The 23,829-nt window shown below is 45.0% G+C and overlaps 1 protein-coding gene across 2 annotated transcripts in view; it reads right to left on the bottom strand.

Annotated features, from left to right (window-relative positions):
• Window positions 1-23,829, bottom strand: part of LOC147747399 (serine/threonine-protein kinase TNNI3K) — a 2,862,006-nt gene that overhangs the window by 1,727,519 nt on the left and 1,110,658 nt on the right. For both annotated transcript variants that reach the window (XM_086953863.1, XM_086953861.1), the window contains 2 exons: window positions 7,680-7,824; window positions 7,493-7,597 (listed from right to left, as the gene is read on the bottom strand). In XM_086953863.1, the coding sequence (XP_086809989.1) occupies window positions 7,493-7,597; window positions 7,680-7,824 (250 nt within the window). The remainder of the gene's footprint in view (window positions 1-7,492; window positions 7,598-7,679; window positions 7,825-23,829) is intronic.

The raw sequence follows: 23,829 nt of genomic DNA, 5'->3' as shown, positions 1-23,829 counted from the left end.
TTAAAACTGCATGTTAGTCTGTATATTATGGCGCTATTAACCAGTCATTAGCTGGATAACGGTAGATTGATTTATATCCTTTGTCCTATACTCATATCCTCATATATACCCTTATGGGCTTTATTGGCCATTAAGGCTTTGGATTTCCAAACACCTTTTATGGTGCCATGCAGTAATTTTATTACCCTTGTGCCTGAAGATACTTATGCCTCTGCAGACTTATTGCCTTCAATCATGGTCGCTGGATAGAAGGAAAGCAGCAAAACTGTAATCGCATGAAACCCTTGTATTATTCGGTCTGCTATAATTTGAATAGGAACCTGCTTAATTAGGCTCATCTCAAATTGGCTTTAGCCAGGTCAGATTAACTTCAATTCATGGATTTTAAATACAGTTCTGTGCAGCTCAGTTGTATTGACATTTCTAATCTTGCATTGCAATATACAATTTACACTCACCAGGGTGAAGGCCACCCTGATTCTCCTTCCGAGTTGCCTTAGCCCTTCCCCTTGGCTGCAAGATGCAGAAAGGCCACCAGTTACTCACAAATGGAATCTGTGTGACCTAACCTTACCACTCCTAACCCAGGCTAGATGTCGCACTGAGGTGCTCTCACCTCGTAACTTGAGGGCACAACAGTGACCATGGATCCAGAAGAGTGGAGCAGCAGACACAGACAATGTAGCCAGCAAAGTGTTAGTCACAGTATCCACTGGCTAGCAGAGCACCATCTTGCTGTTAGGAGCTTTCAAAGTAACAGGGACTTCTTTTGGTACTCAAGGTAACAGGGACCCTTTTTTAGAATACCAGAAACAGTCTTGGGGCATGTGGCTGAATTTCCCCTTTAGAAATATATATGTAACCTTCAGAGATATCGAATCCCATGTGTGCCTTACCTTTCCATCTTTCTGAGACTGACAACAGGGATATCACTGGATTAACAGACACAGCATTTAAAATGCTGCCAAAATTGGAGTAGGACCGAGGCGGATTTACCTAAAAATTAATCCTGTCTGTTGTGAAATGACGAGCAAAAATCAATGGACTGAAATGCGACCCTATTAATTACCAGTGGCTAAATTAATGAAATATTTTTTTTATATAAATGTATGCAGCATGAACAATTAACCAGAGGAGTCAAGGCACTAGCTCTGTGTGAGAAAAAGATGGGAGCCCTAATGATTCAGCTTGTCAGAGGTATACTCTTTTACCCATCACTTTTACTTAGTAAAGAGCCAGGGGGCCTATTACCAAGATCAAGTGATAATCATCGCTTAACACGGTTAGTGGCAATATCATTATCGCCGAGCTCCGACGATTTTTATTGCAGATAAACCTTGCTATTATCAAGGTTTATCTCAAAAGCGATAAAAATTGTCTGAAATGCATGAATATCGCTGAAAAGTCAGTGATATTCATGCATTACCGAGCTAATGCTCTTAGGCATGTTATCCACATACCTTAGGATAACATGGCTAAGAACTGCTCTGGGCAGGCGTTAGCTTTTGGAGATATTCACGCTTAGCGTGAATATTTCCATAAGTACGCCTTTGTAGGTATTAGGAGATAGCGATGTTAGCGACTGTTTACAGTCGTTAATATCTTGGCACGCCCACTTTGCATGTCATTAGCGATAAATATCGCTGACATGCAAAGTGGGCCCCAAGATGATCGCTATCTCCTACTAGCTGTCGCTAACTGGTGTTAGCGACAGCCAGGTAATAGGGCGATAAAATTATCACCGCTTTAGCTGGAACAATTCCCGCTAAAGCGGCGATAAGACCCTTGGTAATATGCCCCCAGATTTTTAATGCCTTTCTAAACCTGAGCTGCTTTGAGATATTCCTGATCTTGACACAAAGTAGATTCTATTCATTAGTATGTTTGAACCTTCGAGCCTCCAGTTTTCTGGTGCCTGAGGACCTCACATTTCTCCCTGGATTATACCATTTAAAGGATTGTTTCAAGACCTCTGAGCCCGCTCCATGGGCAGCCTTATGAGTAAGGCAAAGAGCTTTAAACTTAATTTGCTGCCTAACCAGCAGCTAGTCAAGATGTTTGATAGCCTGTGAGACAGATTTGTGCTCGGAAACCCTGTCAACAGTAGGGCAGCCACATTTTGTAGGACCTGAAGTCTTTTGAGAATTGGCTGGGTTGGAAGGAATGAGCTTACTAAGCATCCTGTTAAAAGTGTGGCGGTAGTGCTCAAAGGTCAATTTACTATCCATTACCTTTCCCAGATTTCCTGACTTTACTCACTGGGGTGAGCAGAGCCCCCTATTCCATTGGCCACCAAGACAGAGCCCAAAGGAAAGGATTGTTTCCAAACAAAAGGACCTCTGTCTTCCCTGAATTATTCTTCAAACAGTTCATCCATTTATCAATTGCTGCCATACAATTGTGGACATTGGAACCTGCTGAGTTATTTGGAGAGGACATAGCAACCACAATATGGGTATCATTGGCATATGAGGTGAGAACCAGTCCAGATGCTGATGAATAGGTTATGGCTGAGTACAGGAGATATGATAGACTGAACTCCAGCAAGTGGGTTTGAGGACTGAGAAAGTAGGCCCAAAGGTCAGAAGAGGGAAGCTTGACTCAGTGAAGGCAGAGTGTCAAAGAGTTTAAGCTGGTTGGTTTGTTGACTCAGGAAGATTGCCCAAGTGCTGGCTGATAGGGATCAGCAGAAAGTTTATGAGAGTGGCTGTGAACTGACATATATCTGGTTGAAGTCTAGCTTTAGATATATTAGCATTGGCCTAGTGTCTATGATGGCCAGAAGCAGGTTAGTGGGAGTGGGGTAATGACATAATGCAAGAGACAGCTCTTGGCCGAAAAGCCAGAAACAATATGCGATGGTAGGATTGGGGCTTCTTAACAGCTACTGATTATTTATGGAAGGCCAGAAGAAAGAATCTGATAGGTTGAGTGGGCTACAGATCAGCACTGAGGGATGGCAGTGGAGTTCTGGGGATGAAAGAGATCACTGACCGAAACCTCTGAGCAGGAGTATAACCCCACCCTCCTGTTTCCATGACTCAGAGTGGACATCTGCACATTATCTATCTCTAAACATACACCTTTATGGACAGGATGCCCCAAAAGCTGTGATTTGCCCCTCTCACTGGCCTGCAAACACTTCTGCCACGAATGCTATTTCCCTTCCGTCTGCGACATCAGCAATATTGTTGTTGACAAGTTTTGTACCAGTTTTGTGTGTGAGAAAAGCATGCACATAGCCCTGAATGGACTGCTGGCAGGGTACCTGGAAACCAGCATGCAACCCGCACCCTCTGCAGCTGGGTTGTCTGAATTACTCACTAAGTGGGACGTAAGTTTGATGCAAATACCACTCGCAGCTCTCCTGAGAGATCCCTGCTTTAATGATTTTCTGTAGCAGGCCAGGCAGGGTGGTGTGGTGGAGGCTTGGGGAAGAAGGCATATTGATACAGAGAGAAAACAAATTTTAGGGTGGAGGATAATGGTGGAGGTGCTTCAAGGAGGAGACAAGTATGAGACTGTTTTGGAGAATGGAAAAGAGTTGTAGGGAGAAGCATGCTGACAGCAGAAAGAGAACAAGTATGCCAAGGACGAAAGGAAGATGGATAAGGAAGTGCTAAGTGGTTGTAGGATGACCAGGAACGGAGTGGTACTGGGGAAGTGCTTGGTAGTTTAAGACAAATGAATGATACACTTAATGACACTGAGTTGGGAAGGAGGCCATCATGGTTATAGATGTTAGGAATTTAACAGTTGTTTTAGGCTTGAGTGGTAGAAGGCTGGGTTAGGAAACAGGGTACTGCACACTACTGCTGTTTATTCGAAACCTTTTTTTCAATTGTTCAGATTTATCCGCCAACACTATTTAGAAGCCAGCCTAACAGTGCCACTTGGTTGAACTGCATAATTACAACCAACAGGATAAACAGCAAATGAATCCAAAACCAAAATAATAATCTTCGGGCAATACAATTAAGAATCCAAATAATATATTTTTTAGCATCCAGGATGTTAGACTACATTCCTCCATTCATCTATCTAGGAATGTGGATTGCTGACAATCATTCCTAGAAGTATCAATTGTCTCACATACAAATATCGGTCCTGCTTTGACCTTTCTCATCTGCAGAATTAAAGGAAAACACGTGAGCCCCTCAGCTGAAACATCGCGAAAGTAAGCAGAGCCAAATCCATACCAGCATTTTGCTACTGGAAACACCTCGCCATTGCTGCATTGCAAAGTTTACAGGAAACTCTTTAATCTTTCACTCTACATCAAACATACAAAGCTTTATCTGGAATTTGGCCTACTCAATCAAAAATTGGCACATACCACTGCTTTCCTGAAGTACTGTTAAAGTATTAAACATGCAACACCTGAGATACTGAAGCATAATTTAAATAGGGAAATTGAAGGCAACAACACCAGCAAAAATCTTGGTGCAACCAATTACTTAGAGACTTAGCATACTGCACTGCAAGTTGAAAGTCGGATAAACGCCACAACCTTAAAAGTCCTTGTGAAAACTCACCTCACTCTATTATAAGGGGCAAAGACTATTGCTCTTTTGCACTGCCCAGCAATGCTAGCAGCATCTGTGACACGTACAACTAACTCACAGGACAAAACTAGCTAAAAAGCTCAGTCTTGCAGGCATATTGGACTAACATCATTGTTAGAACTTGGATTCCTGTTTGACTGAGGTTTGCACCTTGGCCAGACAGGAACCACCACTCTTGTCAGTGTAAGCTAAATACACAATAAAAGTGAACCTGTGCTCACCCGCTAGTAGCTTGGCACAGAGCAGTCAGCCTTTTCTAAAGAAGCAATGTGTAAAGCATTTGTGTAACACACACAGTACTACAATGAATACACCACAAAAAGACTCCACACAGGTTTTTTAAAAAGATGGATTATATTCTGAACAAAAGAAGTAATCCAATGTACAGAAGTTTAGATATTGAATTTTAAATGAATAAAAACAGTTAAGCACTTAGAAGCAAGTAGCGCTTAAAAGTTTACTTTAGGTTGTGCTGGACCCGGGCAAAGTCAAAGTATGGGCTGACTGTGGTGGAGTGCCAGCTGGCTACAGGACCCACACAGGCCCTGATGAACAAAGTACCATTGCTAGTCGCAAACAGCCTGATGCATCGATCTTCTTCATAAGGTTAAGGAGATGTGTCAGTTCTGAAGACAGGTGACAGAGTTGAGAGGCATCGAGCAATGTGCTGGATTCTGCCATGCAGTCGAGGGGATGTGTCAATCTTACCAACCTGCAGTGGTGCCAAACACTGTCCGATGCATTAATCTCCAAAGGCAAAGCGCTGGTTCGAATGCGATGCATCGATTTTACTCCCACAACGTGGTCGACGTGATGATTCTGCTACACGCAGACAGAAGATGCATCAAAATTCATGTTGCAAGTCTCTAGGCCACATCCAGTGAGCCTGATACAGGAGAAGATGTAGAGACTTTTACATCCCTGAGTCTCAAGTAACAAGAGGCAAGCCAACAAGCCCATGGAGATTACTCAGAGGGAAGGCAGAGACCAGCTCTCCTCCAGAAGAGTCAGAGAGCAGCAGGAATCAGGGCAACAAACAGAAAAGTAGGCATTCCAGATCAGCAGTCCAGTTGAGTCCCTTAGGCAGAACAGCAGTTCTTCTGGCAGAGTTTCAGTTACAAGTCTAGTAGTGTCAGATTTTTGGGGGGACAGAGACCCAGCACTTACACCCAAAAGTGCCTGTCTGCCAGGCTACCTGTGGGGGGAATCAGCCTTTCGTGTGGGCACAGGACACTGCCTATTCAAGTGAAGAGTTAACCCTTCCCTTCCATCCTGCCCAGGCAAGGCCATCAGAATGCAAATGAATGTAGATGAGTAATCAGACACTGCAATTCTTCCTCTGTTGTATGTGTCTAGAGGGAATGTACAAAGTGTAGCTGTCACCCAGCCCAAGCATGTATTAGAGTCAGACTGCAAAGCACACAGAGTTATAAGCAGAGAGAACTATCCACTTTCTAAAGTGGCATTTCTAAAATAGGAAAGTTAAATCCAACTTTACCATTAAAGAGGATTTCTCATTGACATTCCACAGATATAGAACATGATTAACTACTCCTTTCTGATTAGGAATTATGACTTTAAAGTGTTTTAAGGAATTCCCAATGCAAGCCTATGAGAAGAGTCGGCCTCAAAGTAGTGAAAAATGAAATAGGCTGTTTGTCACTAACAGGGCATGCAAAACCTACCAGTACTTGTCCTACCTTTCATTTACACAGCACCCTGCCCTTAAGGCTACCTAGGGCTTACCTTACGAGTGACCTATGTGTGATAAAAGAGGAGTTTTAAGCTTGGCAAGTGGTTTTAAATGCCAAGTCAAAGGAAGTGGCAGTAAACTGCACACACAGGCCATGAAGTGGCAGGTCTGACACAGGTTTGAAAGGCTACTTCTGTGGGTGGCACAATCATTGCTGAAGGCCTACTATATCATTTAATTTACAGGCCCTGCAAATATGGTATACCACTTTACAAGGGACTTACAAGTAAATCAAATATGCCAAACAGGAGTAAACCAATTTTACCATGTTTAGAGGAGAGATCACATGAACTTTAGTGCTGGGCAGCAGTGGCAAAGTTTTCCAAAAATCGTTCAAATGTGATTCCCGTTGTTACCAATCAAATAATATAAAAAACATTTGTCCAGACACACACTTAAATCATATCACTGCAGAATTTGCACATACCATCCAGAGAAATATTTGAATCTCCTCTGTTATCGCTTATCAGTTATAGATGAAAGACAGAAGCTTCTGAAACTGATCTTTTAAAGAGGGGTATTTCAACATTTAAGTATGCTTTAAGATAATATTTTAACACTGAAGACATCACTGAGCTAACCCATTTTGCAAACGCTGACTCCCAAAGGCCTTAGTTAAAAGACAACTTTAATCTTCTGGTATTAATATTATTAATACTTAGCATTAAAATTCATTCATCCAGTCCAATATTGTTTTTGCAAGTAAATTGTTATGCTACAACTAAGCATCACCATAAAATGTCTTACTTCATGATCCTTCGTCCCACACACCGATTCCAATTCAATATACTCACCATGCTATCTTTAAAAACGCGTTGTAAAAAGTGAACAGTTTTTAAATTATAGCACTTCTTCTCCATGCGCTGTTGCTAAATATTTTCACAATGCATTTCTATTCAGTAATCTCATACTACCCAAGCTATTAATGTAGTGCTTAGTTTAGTATTGGTTCTGTAGTGTCATGGACTTCAAATCACTAAAATACAAAAGTGGAAGTAAAATCCCTCATTTCCAATAGCAAATGTCAACTCACGACAGACCCATTGGCCCACTTTGAGCCCCTCAAAAGCCTCCCATTGTTTGTGCTCAAAGGTTATGGAGGAAAAGGATTGTGAACTATACAAATATATAGCTAAACATCTTTTCTGGAATGAGCCTGCATGTGGATTCATACCTATGAAATGCCGTTTCACTGAAGATATTTTCCTTTGTTAGACTTTCAGTTCCAGTGAGTTGGATTAAGTCTTTGACCACTTCAAATTTTCCATTGTAACACGCTCTGTGGGCAAAGAAAAACATGAATCTAATAAAGCTGTTTAATTCAGGCAGCATAAAGTCAACTTAACATTTATACGACTCACAAGTGTAAAGGCGTGTCTCCATAGATATTCACAACATGGGGTTGTACATCCGAGGTGTTTTGTAGGAGGTACTTCACTATTTCATGGTGTCCAAATCGAGAGCAAAAATGGAGTGGGACATGGTCTTCGTTGTCAAGTGCGTTCACTGCAAGCAACAGGAACAAAACAATCCATTTACAGCACCACATCTAACATTGCACGCCAATTGACACATTCTAGTTTAAAATAGGCGTTCATAAAAAAACAAAGGCATACATGGAAACACTTACCAAATGCCCACATTTTTTGCAGTGTTCAAATTATAAATTGGAAGTGGCTTTGCGGTCTAACTTTAAGTTAACTGCAAAACTGTGTGTACGTTTTGTGAATTAAAATTTAAAGTCAACAAATATTTTATGCGGCTGTAGGAAACTGGATTGGTAACAGAACGACTGAGGGGCTGGCCTCATTCTTGATCCAGCTGTGCTGAAGCACACACAAAGGTAAAATGATCTAGGGCCTAAAAGGTAATAGCACATTTTTGAGAAATGCTTCATAGTTCGAACACAAGTGGAAGCCTTCCTTCGAAAACAATGCTTGTATGAACAGCAATACCAAAACAGAATGCATGTAATAAATCAACATGACAAAAATCCAATTTAGTTGAACACACTTTAATTACCAAAATGGCACAAAAATAAAGCAAATCTAATGTATGAATGATGAGATGCAAGAAATACATTTGAATGCTTTTGCATTTCTAGCATTTTCAGATGTTCGGATTCAGTACAAGTTTGACATGCCTGTGGTTTTCAAGAATAGCCTCTTGGGAACAGCAGTATAGTGTTTTCTAACATGTGAAGCAAAAATAAAAGCATCCCAAATAACAGTTTTAAAGAGGTTCTGCCCTTTTTGTTCAAATGATCTCCCTTTAAACCCAAACCAACTCACCTCTAGTAAGAGACCGAAAGACGCTGTGGAAGTCTCTTGTGCTTTAACTACCTCTAATTGACAGTTCATTAGACATAAATCCATTGGTTTTCAGTAGGGGAAGGCTTTCGCAACCCCTTTGTTGATTACCACTATCTGTCCCAAAAGGAACAGCATGGGTTCTCCAAATTGTAGACTATTTCTGGGACCTTCTGCCCCTCACAGACTTTAAGGGAGTAGTTCAACAGCAATGTCTGTCCTAAAGTGCTCTCTTGTTATCATGGGGTGCAAGGGACCAGCTCGTCTCCTCATGCGAATAGCTTTAGCAAGCAGAGGCTCAAACTGAGCTGATGTTAATCTCTCCACCGCCCTTTGTACGGGGGCGTAATAATCTTTCCAAGCAGGTATCTTCTATCCATCCCTGTTTCCCCAGCACTTTGATTTCCAGATGGTGGGAGCCTTAACTTATTATAGAGATAATCCAGCAGTGGACTGGTGGTGACCACCTAAAACCATGGAGTAAAATCCCCATGCTTCTTTATTGAGCAGCAAGGCAAAGATAAGCTATCATCGCATGCCTAGGGATTTTAAGATGCCAGATGGAAGACGAAGCCAGGTTCTTCTTCAGTGCTCCAATCCCATCCTCAAGCCGCCCTGCTCTAATCAAGGACAGCCTGCCCCCTGCAAAGGAAAAAAAACGCATCTGTCTTTCACCCTCTTGGAGAAAAGAGCCAGTGCATGTCTGTGGGGATCTTCTTTAAAAGCTCTTTGTTGCAATGTGCTTCCCTTGACTTGTGTGTGAGAATACCAGATGGCCGGGTCTTCCTTTGCATGCTTTAGTTGTCAACCTTCATGACTTTTCCTCACACTAACTGTGAAGCACAGTGATGGGCTGTTCTTGCCAGTAGGAGGCCCTGTAAAGAAGGTCTGTTGTATTATTGATGTAAACACAGCAGAGATCACAGAGTAAAAAGACAGAATCCAGGCTTAGCACTAATTATGCATACCTACTGCCAGCATATTGCATTTAGGAAGAAACCTAGGTGGGAGTCACTACATGTGTCCCTTAAGTAGAAAACAGCTTTTCTTTCCAGCATGAAAAAAGCACAATTGAATATTAATTAAAGAAATCACGTATGGGATATTTGTACAAAAAAACTAAAGTTCATCAAAGAAGTTGATGTTTACTGATTAGTAAAATATCACAAGAATGAAATGTTGATCTGATTCTTAACCTCAGTTACCCAATTAGATTTTTATAAACATAGGGCAATTCTTTTAATCTTTTAATTTAAAGAGGCCTATCAGGTAAAGGCACTATTGTAACTGCTATTACTAAAATATGTAAGAATAGATTTCTAACTACCCTACATTATCTTCAAGCAGTACATCTACAACATCCTTCCTACCTACAAAGGCAAGTTACACCAAACGTCATCCCAATTATTTGACGGGTCAGCACCTTTGCTGTGTAGGTCTCTTCCTGGGAATGGCTGATGTAGCGTTTTAGGCAATTGGGATTCCACATGAGCCATCTTGCGGAATTGTGGCACATGCACAACTTGCCACCCGCAGCTCACTGATGATCTGCTAATCATTATGTATTTACAAAATAAAAAAAACTAAAATGATAAACCATACTTGATTGCAAGATTTTCAGTAGATTTGATTAACCAGTAGGCACTGGACCTGAACGATTGAAACCAATGTCATTCAATAAAACTAAACGTGATAAAAGGGCCCAACCACACCTTTCAGAAGTAAAAATTTGCCTGAGAAATCGGAGGAGGACCCACAGTTTTCAGATGATCTGTGTTCTAAGAAAACTATAAATTTTCGATTAAAAAGTTCGTTCTTTCAAAATAATCAGCCAAAAAATAAAAAGATCTGTTTTTAAGAAAACAGTTGGAGAAACTAACCCATTTTATATTGCAATAATGACCGATTAAAGGAAAGCAGTTACAAAAATATTAAAAGCAACATTTGTGGTTTGAAGAAAATACATTGCCAAAAAATAATTTTCAGAAAAAAACAAGGAATGCTTATTTAAGGGAAAGCTGCTACAAATGTATTTAGACAAATATATATAAGAAAATCAGTAGCAGAAATTAAGGATTGTGCTTCGGAGAATATCAGCAAAAGTGTATTTTGTCTGGAGTCATGCAACCGGGGTTTAAATGAAATAAAATAGGACCATATGATTTAGATTTAAGCACTTACTGCTGTACATTAAGCAGATTTTCTCAAAACTAGGAAGCATAGAACACAAAAATATAAAAGTCGCACTGCTTGTTGAAAAGTGTTGGCATAAGGCTCAGCAAAATATTAGAGGTAAACAACAATTTTCTTAAACTACTGACGCCATTAGCCAGAAAAAAAAAACTAAAATAGAGTGTTAGAATTATGGGTCCAGCTTATGGTGTTTTTCTGTTCCAGGGTAAGTAGGGGGAGACAGTGATGGAATGAATTGCCCAAGACACTCCTGAAGCCATTGCTCAGAGGGCAGCACAAATCCCAATTCTTTTCTTCAGAGACAATGCTGGAGAGCCTATTTTTGGGCCTCTCATTTAGTGATTTTGGGGTAATTTGTGGTATTACAGAAAGTGCAAGTAGACGAAGTTAGGATCATCTTACTCTCAACTGCTTCTGTGACATACAGTTATGTGGTGAGGGTCTGACAGTGTTTCATTTAAAGTAATATCAAACCTATTCGAGATATATATAGTTGGGCATGCTGACATTGATATCAATGTTCAAAATGATTTAGATCAAATCGAAAGGGTATATGATTGCCTTTTTTACTCTACAGGTAAAATAAATCATGATTTTCCGTAGAAAATAAGTGAGACCTTTTGCAGCTTTAAAATCACTGTAAACTTGTTTTAAAATGTTATACGTTTGTTTATTGCTTTTTACACATACTCAAAACAAGTTCAAAAGGTTAAAGTGACGTTTTAAAGTTCTGAAAAATTGGAATCAGTTAGTAAACACATACCAGAACGATTAGCATGCATACCAATGATAAATCAAGGGCAGAATTTACACAGTGACGGCGAAGGTAACCGACTATACCGAGATTTTAATCAACGTTTTTGTGCAGCAACCATTGACATTTGTTTTAGCTAACATTGGCTTAGTCGGAGAAAGTCTTCATGGGAGAGGATGAAGAAACACTTTTGCAGCGGTTACTCAAACTTTGATTTAATAAGAAATGGACCAACAGCACAACAAATGTATCATTTTAAGAACATGATTTAGGAAGAATTCTCAAACTCTCTTACAATTGCAAGGCGCCACCCCCCTTCGGGGAATGGCGTCGTTAGTGGCAGCCAAAGGGCCGACCCAGAGTAGGTTCACTTCCGAGTCAGCCGACCCGGAAGTGGATATGGTGCAAGGACCAATAGGAACGGGGGGCGGCGGAGCGCCCCGGAAGTAGTCGTAGGGCGCGAGGCATAAAAGCCCGCGACCATCTTAGAGGCCCCCTCTTTGTCCGCTGACCGCCCAGGAGTCGGACGTCGCCTAGAGAAGACATCGCGGGACCTTCGTGTGGGAGTGAACAGCGAGGGTCAATCCGACTCGTGATCTAGGTTAGCGGGCCGTGCAGTGTGTTGTATGATTGAGTTTAAAGTTGAGGGAGCGTTATGCATGCATATCTCTTTGTTCATACGTTTTGTTGAGGGAGAATCGGGGTCCAGCAGTAATTTTTAAATGCTTTTGAGGTCGCCCCCTTGTTGTCTTCATATCCAGGGGGGGTGAGCGCTGGCGCATTTAGCACAACCTGATTCCCCGGGAACAAGCCCAAGCCGCGGCACGGCTTGCCTAAATGCATGTAATATCAGTTAAAGGTTTTTAACGTTTGTTTTCTTTAAGTGCAGGATGCCGCCGAAGAGGGCACCGAAGGGCAAAGAACCCGCAGCCAAAAATGATGAATACCTCGCTTTTACGGAGCTGCTGGAGTTCACAAGAGAAAAAGGCGTGGATTGGGTACTAAAGAACATGAGAGAAGGGGCTAGAGCAGATGCGAATTCTCAGGAAGAAAGGGGGAGAGGCAGGAGAGCGAAGCGTACCCCAGAAAAGCTTAAAGGTGCGACAAAAGGCAAACGGTCTAGGCCGGCAGACCCCCAACCAGCATCACCAGGTGAGGAGGAGGTGCTAGAGACAATTGACTCGAATTCAGGCGCAGATAAAGACAAAGACGATACTGAAGGGCAGCACGTGGTGACTAGGCCCACGCAAATAGGAGGGCTCCCTGTCACTCCTGTGGGGGGGTCCTGTTCGCAGGGTATGTTACCGCCAGTTGTGGCGCAACCGGGTAGCGGAGTGTCTAAAGTGTGGGTGCAACCCGGAGGGGTCGCGCAGTTACCAGGGATGCAATTATATGGGTCGCATGGGCAAGCGATAGGTAACGGCCTCATAAGCTCGATGCTTCCTGCCATGTCCTACCCGACAAATGGGGCCCCCGTAATGATGAATGCTTACTCGAATTTAGGGTGTCCAACACAGGGCCCAATGGCTAGCACCGTGGTTGATGGGACTGGGTCTCCTAATAGCCAGATACAAGGGGTGGCTGGGGGGCAACCAACAGGTCACCCACTGTTAGCATTCAGCCCGTTAATGTTTGGTTCATCCTCAATGACCCTATCGCCATCCACAGGGATCACCTGGCACGTGCCAGCAGATATGAAAGAAAAGATACTCAGAGGTGAATATGTGGAGGTGTTCGACCTCCTTAATGCAGGGGTAGCGGCGGGAAAACCCAAACGTGGGAAAGAGGGTGAATATAATCAAAAGAAGTTGCGGGTGGAGTGGTCCATGAAAAATTGGATCACGGGATTTGCTATTTATGCCGCAGTTATATTGGAAAAGTATCCTGTGCTGGGCCCTCAAATGATGAGCTATATATCCTTGATCCATGGTGCGGCAGCCGAGTTTCCAGGCCAGGGGTGGTTAAAGTATGATAAAATGTTTAGACAGATGAAAGCAGTCCACCCAGGTATATCATGGGACCAGCGGGAGATCAATCTATGGCACACAGTGTTCTATTCCTCCCCCTCAGTGTCTAACACTGCTCCCCTTGCTCAGAATCAGTCCTTTCGGAGTGACAAAGGCGTCGGAGAGAAAAAACAGGCCTGCTGGCAGTTTAACAGAAATGAGTGTACCAGGGGGATCTCGTGCAGGTTCAAACACTGCTGTTCGTATTGCGGTTGAACCTCTCATCCTGAAATCAGATGTTTTAAGAAAACTGGAAATCCCAAAGAACAGTCCAGCCATGTCACCCCAAAGGGAAAGCCACCTAAAACTTCCGACAAGGCTACCAACTCCCATTAAACGGCATGTCCTGACACACCTCCTCAGTAAGTATGACAACCTCGAGGAGGCTCAATTCCTGCTTCATGGTTTTACGTTTGGCTTCCGTATCCCGTCTTCAGCCCCCCCTTCCAATGTCCCGCCCCGTAATCAAAGCTCAGTGTTGCGAAATATGGAGGCAGCGCGAGACAAAATCATGAAGGAAGTATCCTTGGGACGGGTCGGGGGCCCTTTCAAAGATCCACCTACCCATAATCTGGTTTGCTCGCCGTTGGGATTAGTTCCGAAAAAAGAGGAAGGTAAATTCCGTCTGATTCATAATCTATCAAGCCCCCCAGGGTTATCTGTCAATGATAAGCTAGACCCAGACCTGTGCACGGTGCGGTATACCAAGTTTGACACGGCCATTGAAAAATTGCAGGCACTGGGGGAAGGAGCATTAATGGCTAAAGCTGATATTGAGTCGGCTTTTAGGTTACTGCCTGTTCACCCAGAAGATACCAGGTTCTTGGGTTTCACTTTTGATGGTAACTACTTCGTAGACTTATGCATGCCTATGGGGTGTTCTATTGCCTGTGCAGTTTTCGAGACGTTTGCGAGGTTCTTGGAATGAGCGGTGGAGCAGTTCCTGACCTCAGACAAATCGCATGCAGTAGTGCAGTACTTGGATGATTTTTTATTCATGGGTCCCGAGGGTTCCCAGTCTTGCAGGAAGGCCCTTCTGGGCTTCCAGCACTTGGCTGGGGCGCTGGGGGTGCCATTGGCGGCGGAAAAAACCGAAGGCCCGACTACATGTTTGACCTTTTTGGGCATTGAAATTGATACTACAACAGGTGTGTGCAGGTTGCCAAAGACTAAAGTAGATGCCTTCAAGGCCGCAATTGATAGCTGCCTAGGAGCAAGGAAGGTAACCTTACACCAGTTACAAGTTCTTTTGGGTCAACTGAACTTTGCCCTGCGGGTCATACCAATGGGCAGGGCTTTCTCCAGGAGTATAGCGAGGGCAATGTCCGGGCTGCGGGCAAAGCACCACAGGGTGAGGCTTTCAGCCGAGGTGAGAGAGGACCTACTGATTTGGAAATGTTTTTTGCAGGATTTCAATGGCACGGAGTTGTGGCGGGCAGCCAGCACCTCAAATGCTGACCTTGAGCTATTCACTGATGCTGCAGGGAGTATTGGCTTCGGGGCGATCTTGAGCCCAAAATGGTGCATGCAGCATTGGCCAGACGAATGGATAGAGCGAGGTCTGACCCATAACATTTCTTTTCTAGAGTTGTTCCCCATAGTGGTAGCTGTGCACTTGTGGGGGGATATGCTCGCAAACAGGCGTATTGTATTCTGGACGGACAGCATGTCAGTAGTCATGGTGATTAATAACCAGAGAGCAACCTGCCCTTGGGTGCTCAGGCTGTTGAAAGAGTTAGTATTGCAGTGCCTGAGCCACAATGTCCAATTCACTGCTAGACATGTTCCAGGTGTAGAGAACAAAGCGGCTGATGCATTGTCTCGTTTTAAGTTGACAGAATTCCGGGAGCATTGGCCGCAAGCAGAGACGACAATGACAGCCTTCCCAACGGAGCTATGGAAGTTTGGTGCCCCACGGCTGCCGAGTTGATATCTGCATCCTTGGCCCCCAAGACTAAGAGTATGTATCAAAAGTCCTGGGAGTGTTATACGGCATACTTGAGGGGAGCGGGCCTAGTGGACGCCTTTGTGCCTCAGAGCGTGTTAGGTTTCATAGTACACAAAAAGAGAAGGGGAAATCAGTGGCATTCATGAAAAGACAGTTGTCGGCATTGGCATTCTATGCAGGTCTACAGGGAGTTTCGGACCCGACAAAGGATCAGAGCGTAAGAAGAGCAATGAGAGGTTGGGAACGCTTGACACCAGGGGAAAAAGATTCCAGAAGACCCATAGACGTAGGGAAGTTGGTTAAAATCTTGGAGGCACTGCCGTTCGTTTGTTTTTCCCCATATGAGATGCAATTATTCCGGGTGGCCTATGCCTTAGCCTTTTGCGGAGCATTGCGGATCTCTGAATTACTCCCAGCGTCCAAGACAGATAGTGAGGGGGGGCCTAAGGTGCTCGGACATAATTGAGTCCGAAGGTGTCCTGAGACTTAGAGTTCGTAGATCGAAGACGGACCCTTTGAGTAAAGGGACTTGGTTACAATTGGGTAGAGTAGAGGGGGAGCCCTTCTGTCCAGTTAACCTACTGAGGGGATTCATCCAAGTCAGGCCTCAGGGAGCGGAGGATAGACTGTTAATTCACGAGAGTGGTCTACCCCTTACCAGGTTTCAGTTCACACGAGTAGTTAAAATGACCCTGGCAAGGATCGGAGTTGATCCTACCGACTTTACATCCCATTCGTTCCGAATTGGAGCAGCGAAAACAGCTGCTGGCTTAGGCCTGCCCGAACAGGCAATCAAGAGATTGGGTCGCTGGAAATCAGCATGTTATGAACGTTATGTCCGCCCGCAATTAGTTTAGCAAGTCTGTATCACTAATTTTCCATCCCCTTCTGCTTAGATTCATTCTCACCGCATCTCTTAATGTTTACTATAGGTACCTCCCCTAAGAGAATCCAAATATGTTGGTGTGGCCACTCCTTCATTCGCAGGGCGGGGCGCACTTCGAAAAGACGCTCAAAGACAGGGTGACGATGATGCAAGGTTGTGATCATCATTGGGTGGGCATAGGCGGGCAGCACCTAGCGGACGTCCCGAGTGATGTTAAGGCGGCTTTGGCCAGAGGCATGCCTTATCCGGATGTATTTGTGTTGCACTGTGGAGGCAACGATATGATTCCGGGCGGAAGGAGAGGAGTGAAGGAGTCCCTGTTCTCTACTCTAGCAGCGGTCAAAAGCATTTTTTCGGAAGCCATAGTAATGTGGTCAGAAGTCATCCCGAGGCTCGTTTGGGCGCGGGGCGCACCTATGAAAGCAGTGAACAAATCTATTAAAAGGTTGAACCAATCGGTGGCGGAAATCCTCCAAAAATCTAGTATTAGAACTATTCGTCACAAGTTGATACAAACGACCAGGCCGGAGTTATACGCGGAGGATGGAGTGCACCTTTCTGAGGCGGGCACTGAGATATTTATAGAAACAGTCCTAGGGGCCATCTCCGAAGCTCTCGAGCGCGGGGGGGAGGTCGAGTCCGCCAGTAAGCGCCTCGCCCTGTGGCGGGGTTCCGGACAAGAATACCACGGGAACTTCTTGTCTAGTGACAGTTTTTACCTCTGAACAGGTTTTCTAAATCATTCTGGACGCTGGGCTGGCGGGAGAGTTGGGGCTGACCTGCTGGTGGCCTTGGCTCTTCAGCCCTACCCCGGAGGCCGCTGGTTGCCCAAGTGGGGGCACATTACTCACCTGCGGCTCTGTTGACCGGAAGGGGGTTAACGTAAAGAGAGCAGGTGATCTGGGTTGTGGCCTGCTGGCGCAACCCTGAAGTCAAATCAAAGGCCCATTGGAGAATGGGCGGTAAATGAGTGTATATTGTATATAAGTGCAAGTTTATTCTTAAATACTGTGATGGAATATTTTACTAATAAATAAAGAAATGGGGGGGGCAATGAAGTAATTGACCTGTGAACTTAATTTTTAATAAACAAGCACACTGCAGAAAATCAAGCATGACTCCCGAGTTTGATGTTGAATTGGGGCCTCGTAAAGCATACAGTGGGGAGGGGGGAGAATGCACTTTGTATGCCATCTATGCAAGGCGCCACCCCCCTTCGGGGAATGGCGTCGTTAGTGGCAGCCAAAGGGCCGACCCAGAGTAGGTTCACTTCCGAGTCAGCCGACCCGGAAGTGGATATGGTGCAAGGACCAATAGGAACGGGGGCGGCGGAGCGCCCCGGAAGTAGTCATAGGGCGCGAGGCATAAAAGCCCGCGACCATCTTAGAGGCCCCCTCTTTGTCCGCTGACCGCACAGGAGTCGGATGTCGCCTAGAGAAGACACCCACCCACCCATCCCTATAATAAGGATTTCAGGTAGGGCAGTAGCGGGGTTCCGGACAAGAATACCACGGGAACTTCTTGTCTAGTGACAGTTTTTACCTCTGAACAGGTTTTCTAAATCATTCTGGACTCTGGGCTGGCGGGAGAGTTGGGGCTGACCTGCTGGTGGCCTTGGCTCTTCAGCCCTACCCCGGAGGCCGCTGGTTGCCCAAGTGGGGGCACATTACTCACCTGCGGCTCTGTTGACCGGAAGGGGGTTAACGTAAAGAGAGCAGGTGATCTGGGTTGTGGCCTGCTGGCGCAACCCTGAAGTCAAATCAAAGGCCCATTGGAGAATGGGCGGTAAATGAGTGTATATTGTATATAAGTGCAAGTTTATTCTTAAATACTGTGATGGAATATTTTACTAATAAATAAAGAAATGGGGGGGGGGTCAATGAAGTAATTGACCTGTGAACTTAATTTTTAATAAACAAGCACACTGCAGAAAATCAAGCATGACTCCCGAGTTTGATGTTGAATTGGGGCCTCGTAAAGCATGCAGTGGGGAGGGGGGAGAATGCACTTTGTATGCCATCTATGCTGTATTCATGTAGGTATTGACTTTAAATAAAACAATATTCAACTCACTCATTTTCTTACGAGAGCAATTTATGGAGACATAGAGGACCCCAGCCACCAACACATTTTACAGTGATTACATGACCTGCCATTACTGCCTTAAATTATCCATGTCTCCCTAAATTGTACCACATTGTGTCACAGTGTCCTGCATACATTTGGCGAGAACGTAAATATGAAATACACACACACACACACACCCACACACACACACACACACACACCAAAAAAAACACACAAATGTATTGGGCTAAACACGGACATAAAATTACAAATGATAAAATCATTCCATAAATAGATGTAGCAGCATTACATGATTCACGTCACATTCATGGATAATACAGTTATTTAAATAAAAGACACACCATAGAGTACATATCTGTGATAAGATACATAAAACATATAAAATAGGATGATGGATCACAAACTAAAGAGTAAAAAGGAGTTAAAAATAAGATCAGATTCTACTCAAACAAATAAAATACAAGTGGGGTACTTCTATTGAACTGTATTTGTTACTAACCCCCAGTGAAAGGAGGAGAACATTACCCACTGCCATGATTATATCGGCTTCTCTCAATCCGGAATGATAGTCCCAGTTCGTCAGCTTATTCTGGAAGCTGCATATATTCCATGATGTTAGCCTATGTCCCACTTGATGCATCCTAGGGATTCCTTAACAAGAGATTGTTGGTGCATATATGAAATGCAATATGATTGCACTATGCACCTTTCTTTTATGAGTGACACTCCAAAGATATTGTAGTGAGAAAAAGAGAGCAGAAGAGTGTAAGAGACAGAGACATCTCTGAGGGGGCACTTAGACTCCTACCAAAACGCCGTGAGGGGAACGGCCAGACACCTGAAAGCGCCGTGAGGGCAACTGCAGTAGTTCCATCGGGAACTACATTTCCCAGCAACCCCGGGCACCCCGCACACCTGCCACGAGACCAGCGCCGGGAGGCGCTACAAAAGGCAGAGGCTGCACGAGCGGCTGCGGGGGACATCTCTGAGGGGGCACTTAGACTCCTACCAAAACGCCGTGAGGGGAACGGCCAGACACCTGAAAGCGCCGTGAGGGCAACGGCAGTAGTTCCATCGGGAACTACATTTGCCAGCAACCCCGGGCACCCCGCACACCTGCCACGAGACCAGCGCGCCTGGAGGCGCTACAAAAGGCAGAGGCTCCACGAGCGGCTGCAGGGGACATCTCTGAGGGGGCACTTAGACTCCTACCAAAACGCCGTGAGGGGAACGGCCAGACACCTGAAAGCGCCGTGAGGGCAACGGCAGTAGTTCCATCGGGCACTACATTTCCCAGCAACCCCGGGCACCCCGCACACCTGCCACGAGACCAGCGCGCCTGGAGGCGCTACAAAAGGCAGAGGCTGCACGAGCGGCTGCGGGGGACATCTCTGAGGGGGCACTTAGACTCCTACCAAAACGCCGTGAGGAGAATGGCCAGACACCTAAAAGCGCCGTGAGGGCAACGGCAGTAGTTCCATCGGGAACTACATTTCCCAGCAACCCCGGGCACCCTGCACACCTGCCACGAGACCAGCGCGCCTGGAGGCGCTACAAAAGGCAGAGGCTGCACGAGCGGCTGCGGGGGACATCTCTGAGGGGGCACTTAGACTCCTACCAAAACGCTGTGAGGGGAATGGTCAGACACCTGAAAGCGCCGTGAGGGCAACGGCAGTAGTTCCATCGGGAACTACATTTCCCAGCAACCCCAGGCACCCCGCACACCTGCCACGAGACCAGCGCGCCTGGAGGCGCTACAAAAGGCAGAGGCTACTCTCGCCCTGCGAGTCGCGCGCTGGAGCTGCCCGGGAGAAGCCCGGGACAAGGGCGGGACAGTCTTCGGCAGTCCAAGGCAGGAACAGGCAGGGCTGGGCCACCCATCGTGCATCTACTGACAAGATGGGTAAGCGCAAAAATGGAGCGACTGTGGATGAAGGGGGGAAAAAGCTAAAGTTGCTAAACAATCAGACTCAATTATGTCCTACCTCACCACCGCGGTTGGGGCGTTGTCCAAAGAAATTGCAACGGCACAGCAAGAACTGGGTTTATTAGCCGCCTCTCCCACCACAACACAATTAACCCCAGTGCAAGTCATCCCCTTAGAGCCAGATGTTATTGTAATGAAACCCACTTCTGCCCCCAGCTTGACTCTGGACCCATCTGCAAAATCAAAACTGACATCGATAAAGAGGAAGAAGGGAGAGGGGGACCCCGAAGTCAGAAAAGTGGTGGAGGGCACTTTGAAGGACCATCTTGATGCGCTTTTTGAGGAACAGATTGAACCTTTATTAGTGGGTATTGCGAAGGACATTGTTGACAGTATGAACACATGCCTAGAAGGACTGTTAAAAAAATGTGTTTTGATAGACGAACTAGTCAAAAAATTTGATAGTGTCCACAAAGGTCCCATTCTGAGATCTGAAGGCCTCCCAAATCTGCGGGCAAAACCATTGATAACACCATGGCTGTAAATAGCGTAGGGTCAGGTATGAATGAGAAACCTCAACTACCTACACCCAAAATCTCACAGGGGGTTCCTCCTTTGGCACCTACATCTGCCCCCAGCAGTAGTACCTTTTGTGGCAGTTTTTATAGGGGTCCCCCCACTAAGAAAAGGAGAGGTTGAATCCACTGCTACCCTCATGAGAAAGGCAAAAAAATGGAGTGATGATTCCAGTAGTGGAGGATTAAGCACTTCCTCCAGTATTATTTTGGTGAGAAGGGTGGGCTGGGTGGGGAAGCGAGCCAAAACTGTGAAAGGTGATTGTGTGGTAATAAATTTTGATAATGCCTATTGCCCAAATAGCTTGTTTTGGGATGGGTCTGATATTCGAGATAATGATACCCTTAGAGCGGTCCCCTTAGGGTTCTTTTATACTCCATCAAGGGGGTATACTCGACCTAACACATACATCAATACAATCCCCAACATAGGGATAGCAGGATATGGGTGGCAAACAGTATGTAGTAAAGTAAAGCAAAATAGACCTGCACCCTACAGTGAGGACCCAAACCTGGATCTAGTTAACAGATTTGACCCATTAGCCGATTTAAACACAAATGACTGACAATCAGTCTCAATACTGACACCAACACCGGCACTCCCTGAGGTGGTTACTCCATCCCTATGTACATTCCTGACCTGGAATGTCGCAGGGACAAGAGCTAAAAGGACAGATCCAACTTGGGTAAATTATATCGCCAGACACCAGGTGATAGCCATCCAAGAAACTTGGGACACTTCATCCACCTTCCTATTGGATGGTTTTTCAAGTTTCACAGTACCAGCAACACCTAGTAATGCGGGGAGAGCAAAAGGGGGGCTTACTTTACTCTTCTCTTTAGAGCTAGCGGGGTCTTTTAATCAGTTGGACTCAGGTTAACCCAATATCTTGACAATAGAATGGACTCTTTCCCCAGGGTGCGTCCTACTTGTTATTAATTTTTATAATGCATGGGGGGGACAAAGAGAAACGGACCATGTGGACCACCTGGAGAACTTTTTGAATAAATATAGTCAAAATACACATATTCCTTTTGAGATTCTCTTGATGGGGGATTTTAACATTCATAAATGCAAACTGTTGTGTCACTCAGGTGTTTCAGAGGCCCCTAACGGAGCAGGCACCCCTCACTTTGAACACACCAAAACAGGGGAGGCGCTCGAATTATTGCTAGCTAGTTTTAACTTGTATGAACCATTTAACACAGGAAATAATGAGATGGAACCCACTTATAAAGGCTCGACAAATGGGTCGGTTATTGACTACATATTCATCTCCCCAGGCCTTATTTCAAAGGTGAAAAATTATAAGGCATTTGCCTCACCCCATAGCGACCATAACCCTCTGTTGGTGGAGTTACACTGGAGTGACTTATGGCGCAAACAAGTGGGACAAACACAGGTTTGCGCCATGGCAGTGCCCAGTGTCCAGGGCAGACGGCTTAAATGGGGTAGGGTTGTGGAGGAAACGTTTATGGACATCTTATTGCCCAAAATTGAGGGACCACTGGAAATTTGTATGGATCATACTACTTCAAACCCCCAAATCATAGTAGCTTTTGATTTTGTCTGTTCACAAACTGCCAGGGACCTGACAAAACCCTCACTACATTCCCTCCAAAACCCCACAAATGGTTTGACACTAAATGCTCACGGTCCCATAGAGCTCTGAAACAGGCCTTAAAGGCCGAGGTAAGAGACAAGGTTGTAATTTCAAACTTGAGGTGGGATTATAAAGCAAATATCAAGGCAAGGAGAAACGAGATTAAAAATAATGCATGGAACGATCTCCTTACCATAGATGTCCTAGAGACAGTAAACAATTTTGGGACATCATAAACCATTCTTTCTTTTCAGGGGATGATAATACAGTTACAGATTGTGTGATCCCTGATGAGAAGTGGGTGCAGCATTTTAGCAACTTATATGGCGGTAACCGTAATGAAACAGCTAGAACAATGGAGGGGGACCACTTCTTATCTGCAGTAGAGTTTACTGAGGAGGAGGTCCATAAAGCTATAACGGAGTCCTCAAAAAATAAGGCGCCTTGTCCCGATGGTGTGCCGGCTGACTTTTTTAAAAATTGCCCAACACTTTGGTCCAAAGTACTAGCTAGAGTTTTTAGGGCAATAAATGAAGGAATCTTTCCCAAAACATGGGCAACGTCCATCATTGTACCCATTTTTAAAAAGGGAAACCGGGAGGACCCAGGGTGCTATCGCCCTATTTCCCTCATTGACTCTGCCTTTAAGATCCTGGGCAGAGTCTTACTGGCCAAATTGAGGGAAAATGTAGAACTGTGTGGGGGGCTCTCGAATATTCAAAATGGGTTTCGTGAAAAACAGGGCACCCTGGAACAATGTTCCAACCTGCACCTTTTGGTCTCCAAATACACGGTGGCCGGGGAGGGGTCAGTATATTTGGCCTTCATGGACCTCTCCTCGGTCTTCGACCTGGTGAACAGGACCAAGTTATGGTCTCTCTTACTTGAGATAGGGATAGAAGAACACTTAGTAGTTCTTATTGCTAGTTTGCATCAGGACCTTTCTGCTAAAATAAGGGTCACTAGGGATGGAAGGTGCACGGAGAGCTTTAGGTCCGAGAAAGGGGTGCGCCAGGGTTGTATCCTGGCCCCCCTTCTCTTTACCATTTATATAAATGGGCTGGGGAAATATCTAGAAGCAGGAATGGCTGATGTGCCGCGTATAGGAGGAAAACAGGTACCAGCTCTCCTATACGCGGACGATGCCGTGTTAATCGCCCGTACTGGTATTGGTCTACAGGCCCTTTTAGATCGTTTTGGCTCCTTCATGGAGAACCTTGA

Source organism: Lissotriton vulgaris, chromosome 1_1, assembly GCF_964263255.1.
Source record: "Lissotriton vulgaris chromosome 1_1, aLisVul1.2, whole genome shotgun sequence".
NCBI classification, from domain to species: Eukaryota; Metazoa; Chordata; class Amphibia; order Caudata; family Salamandridae; genus Lissotriton; species Lissotriton vulgaris.
This window is presented reverse-complemented; position numbering and strand designations above follow the sequence as displayed.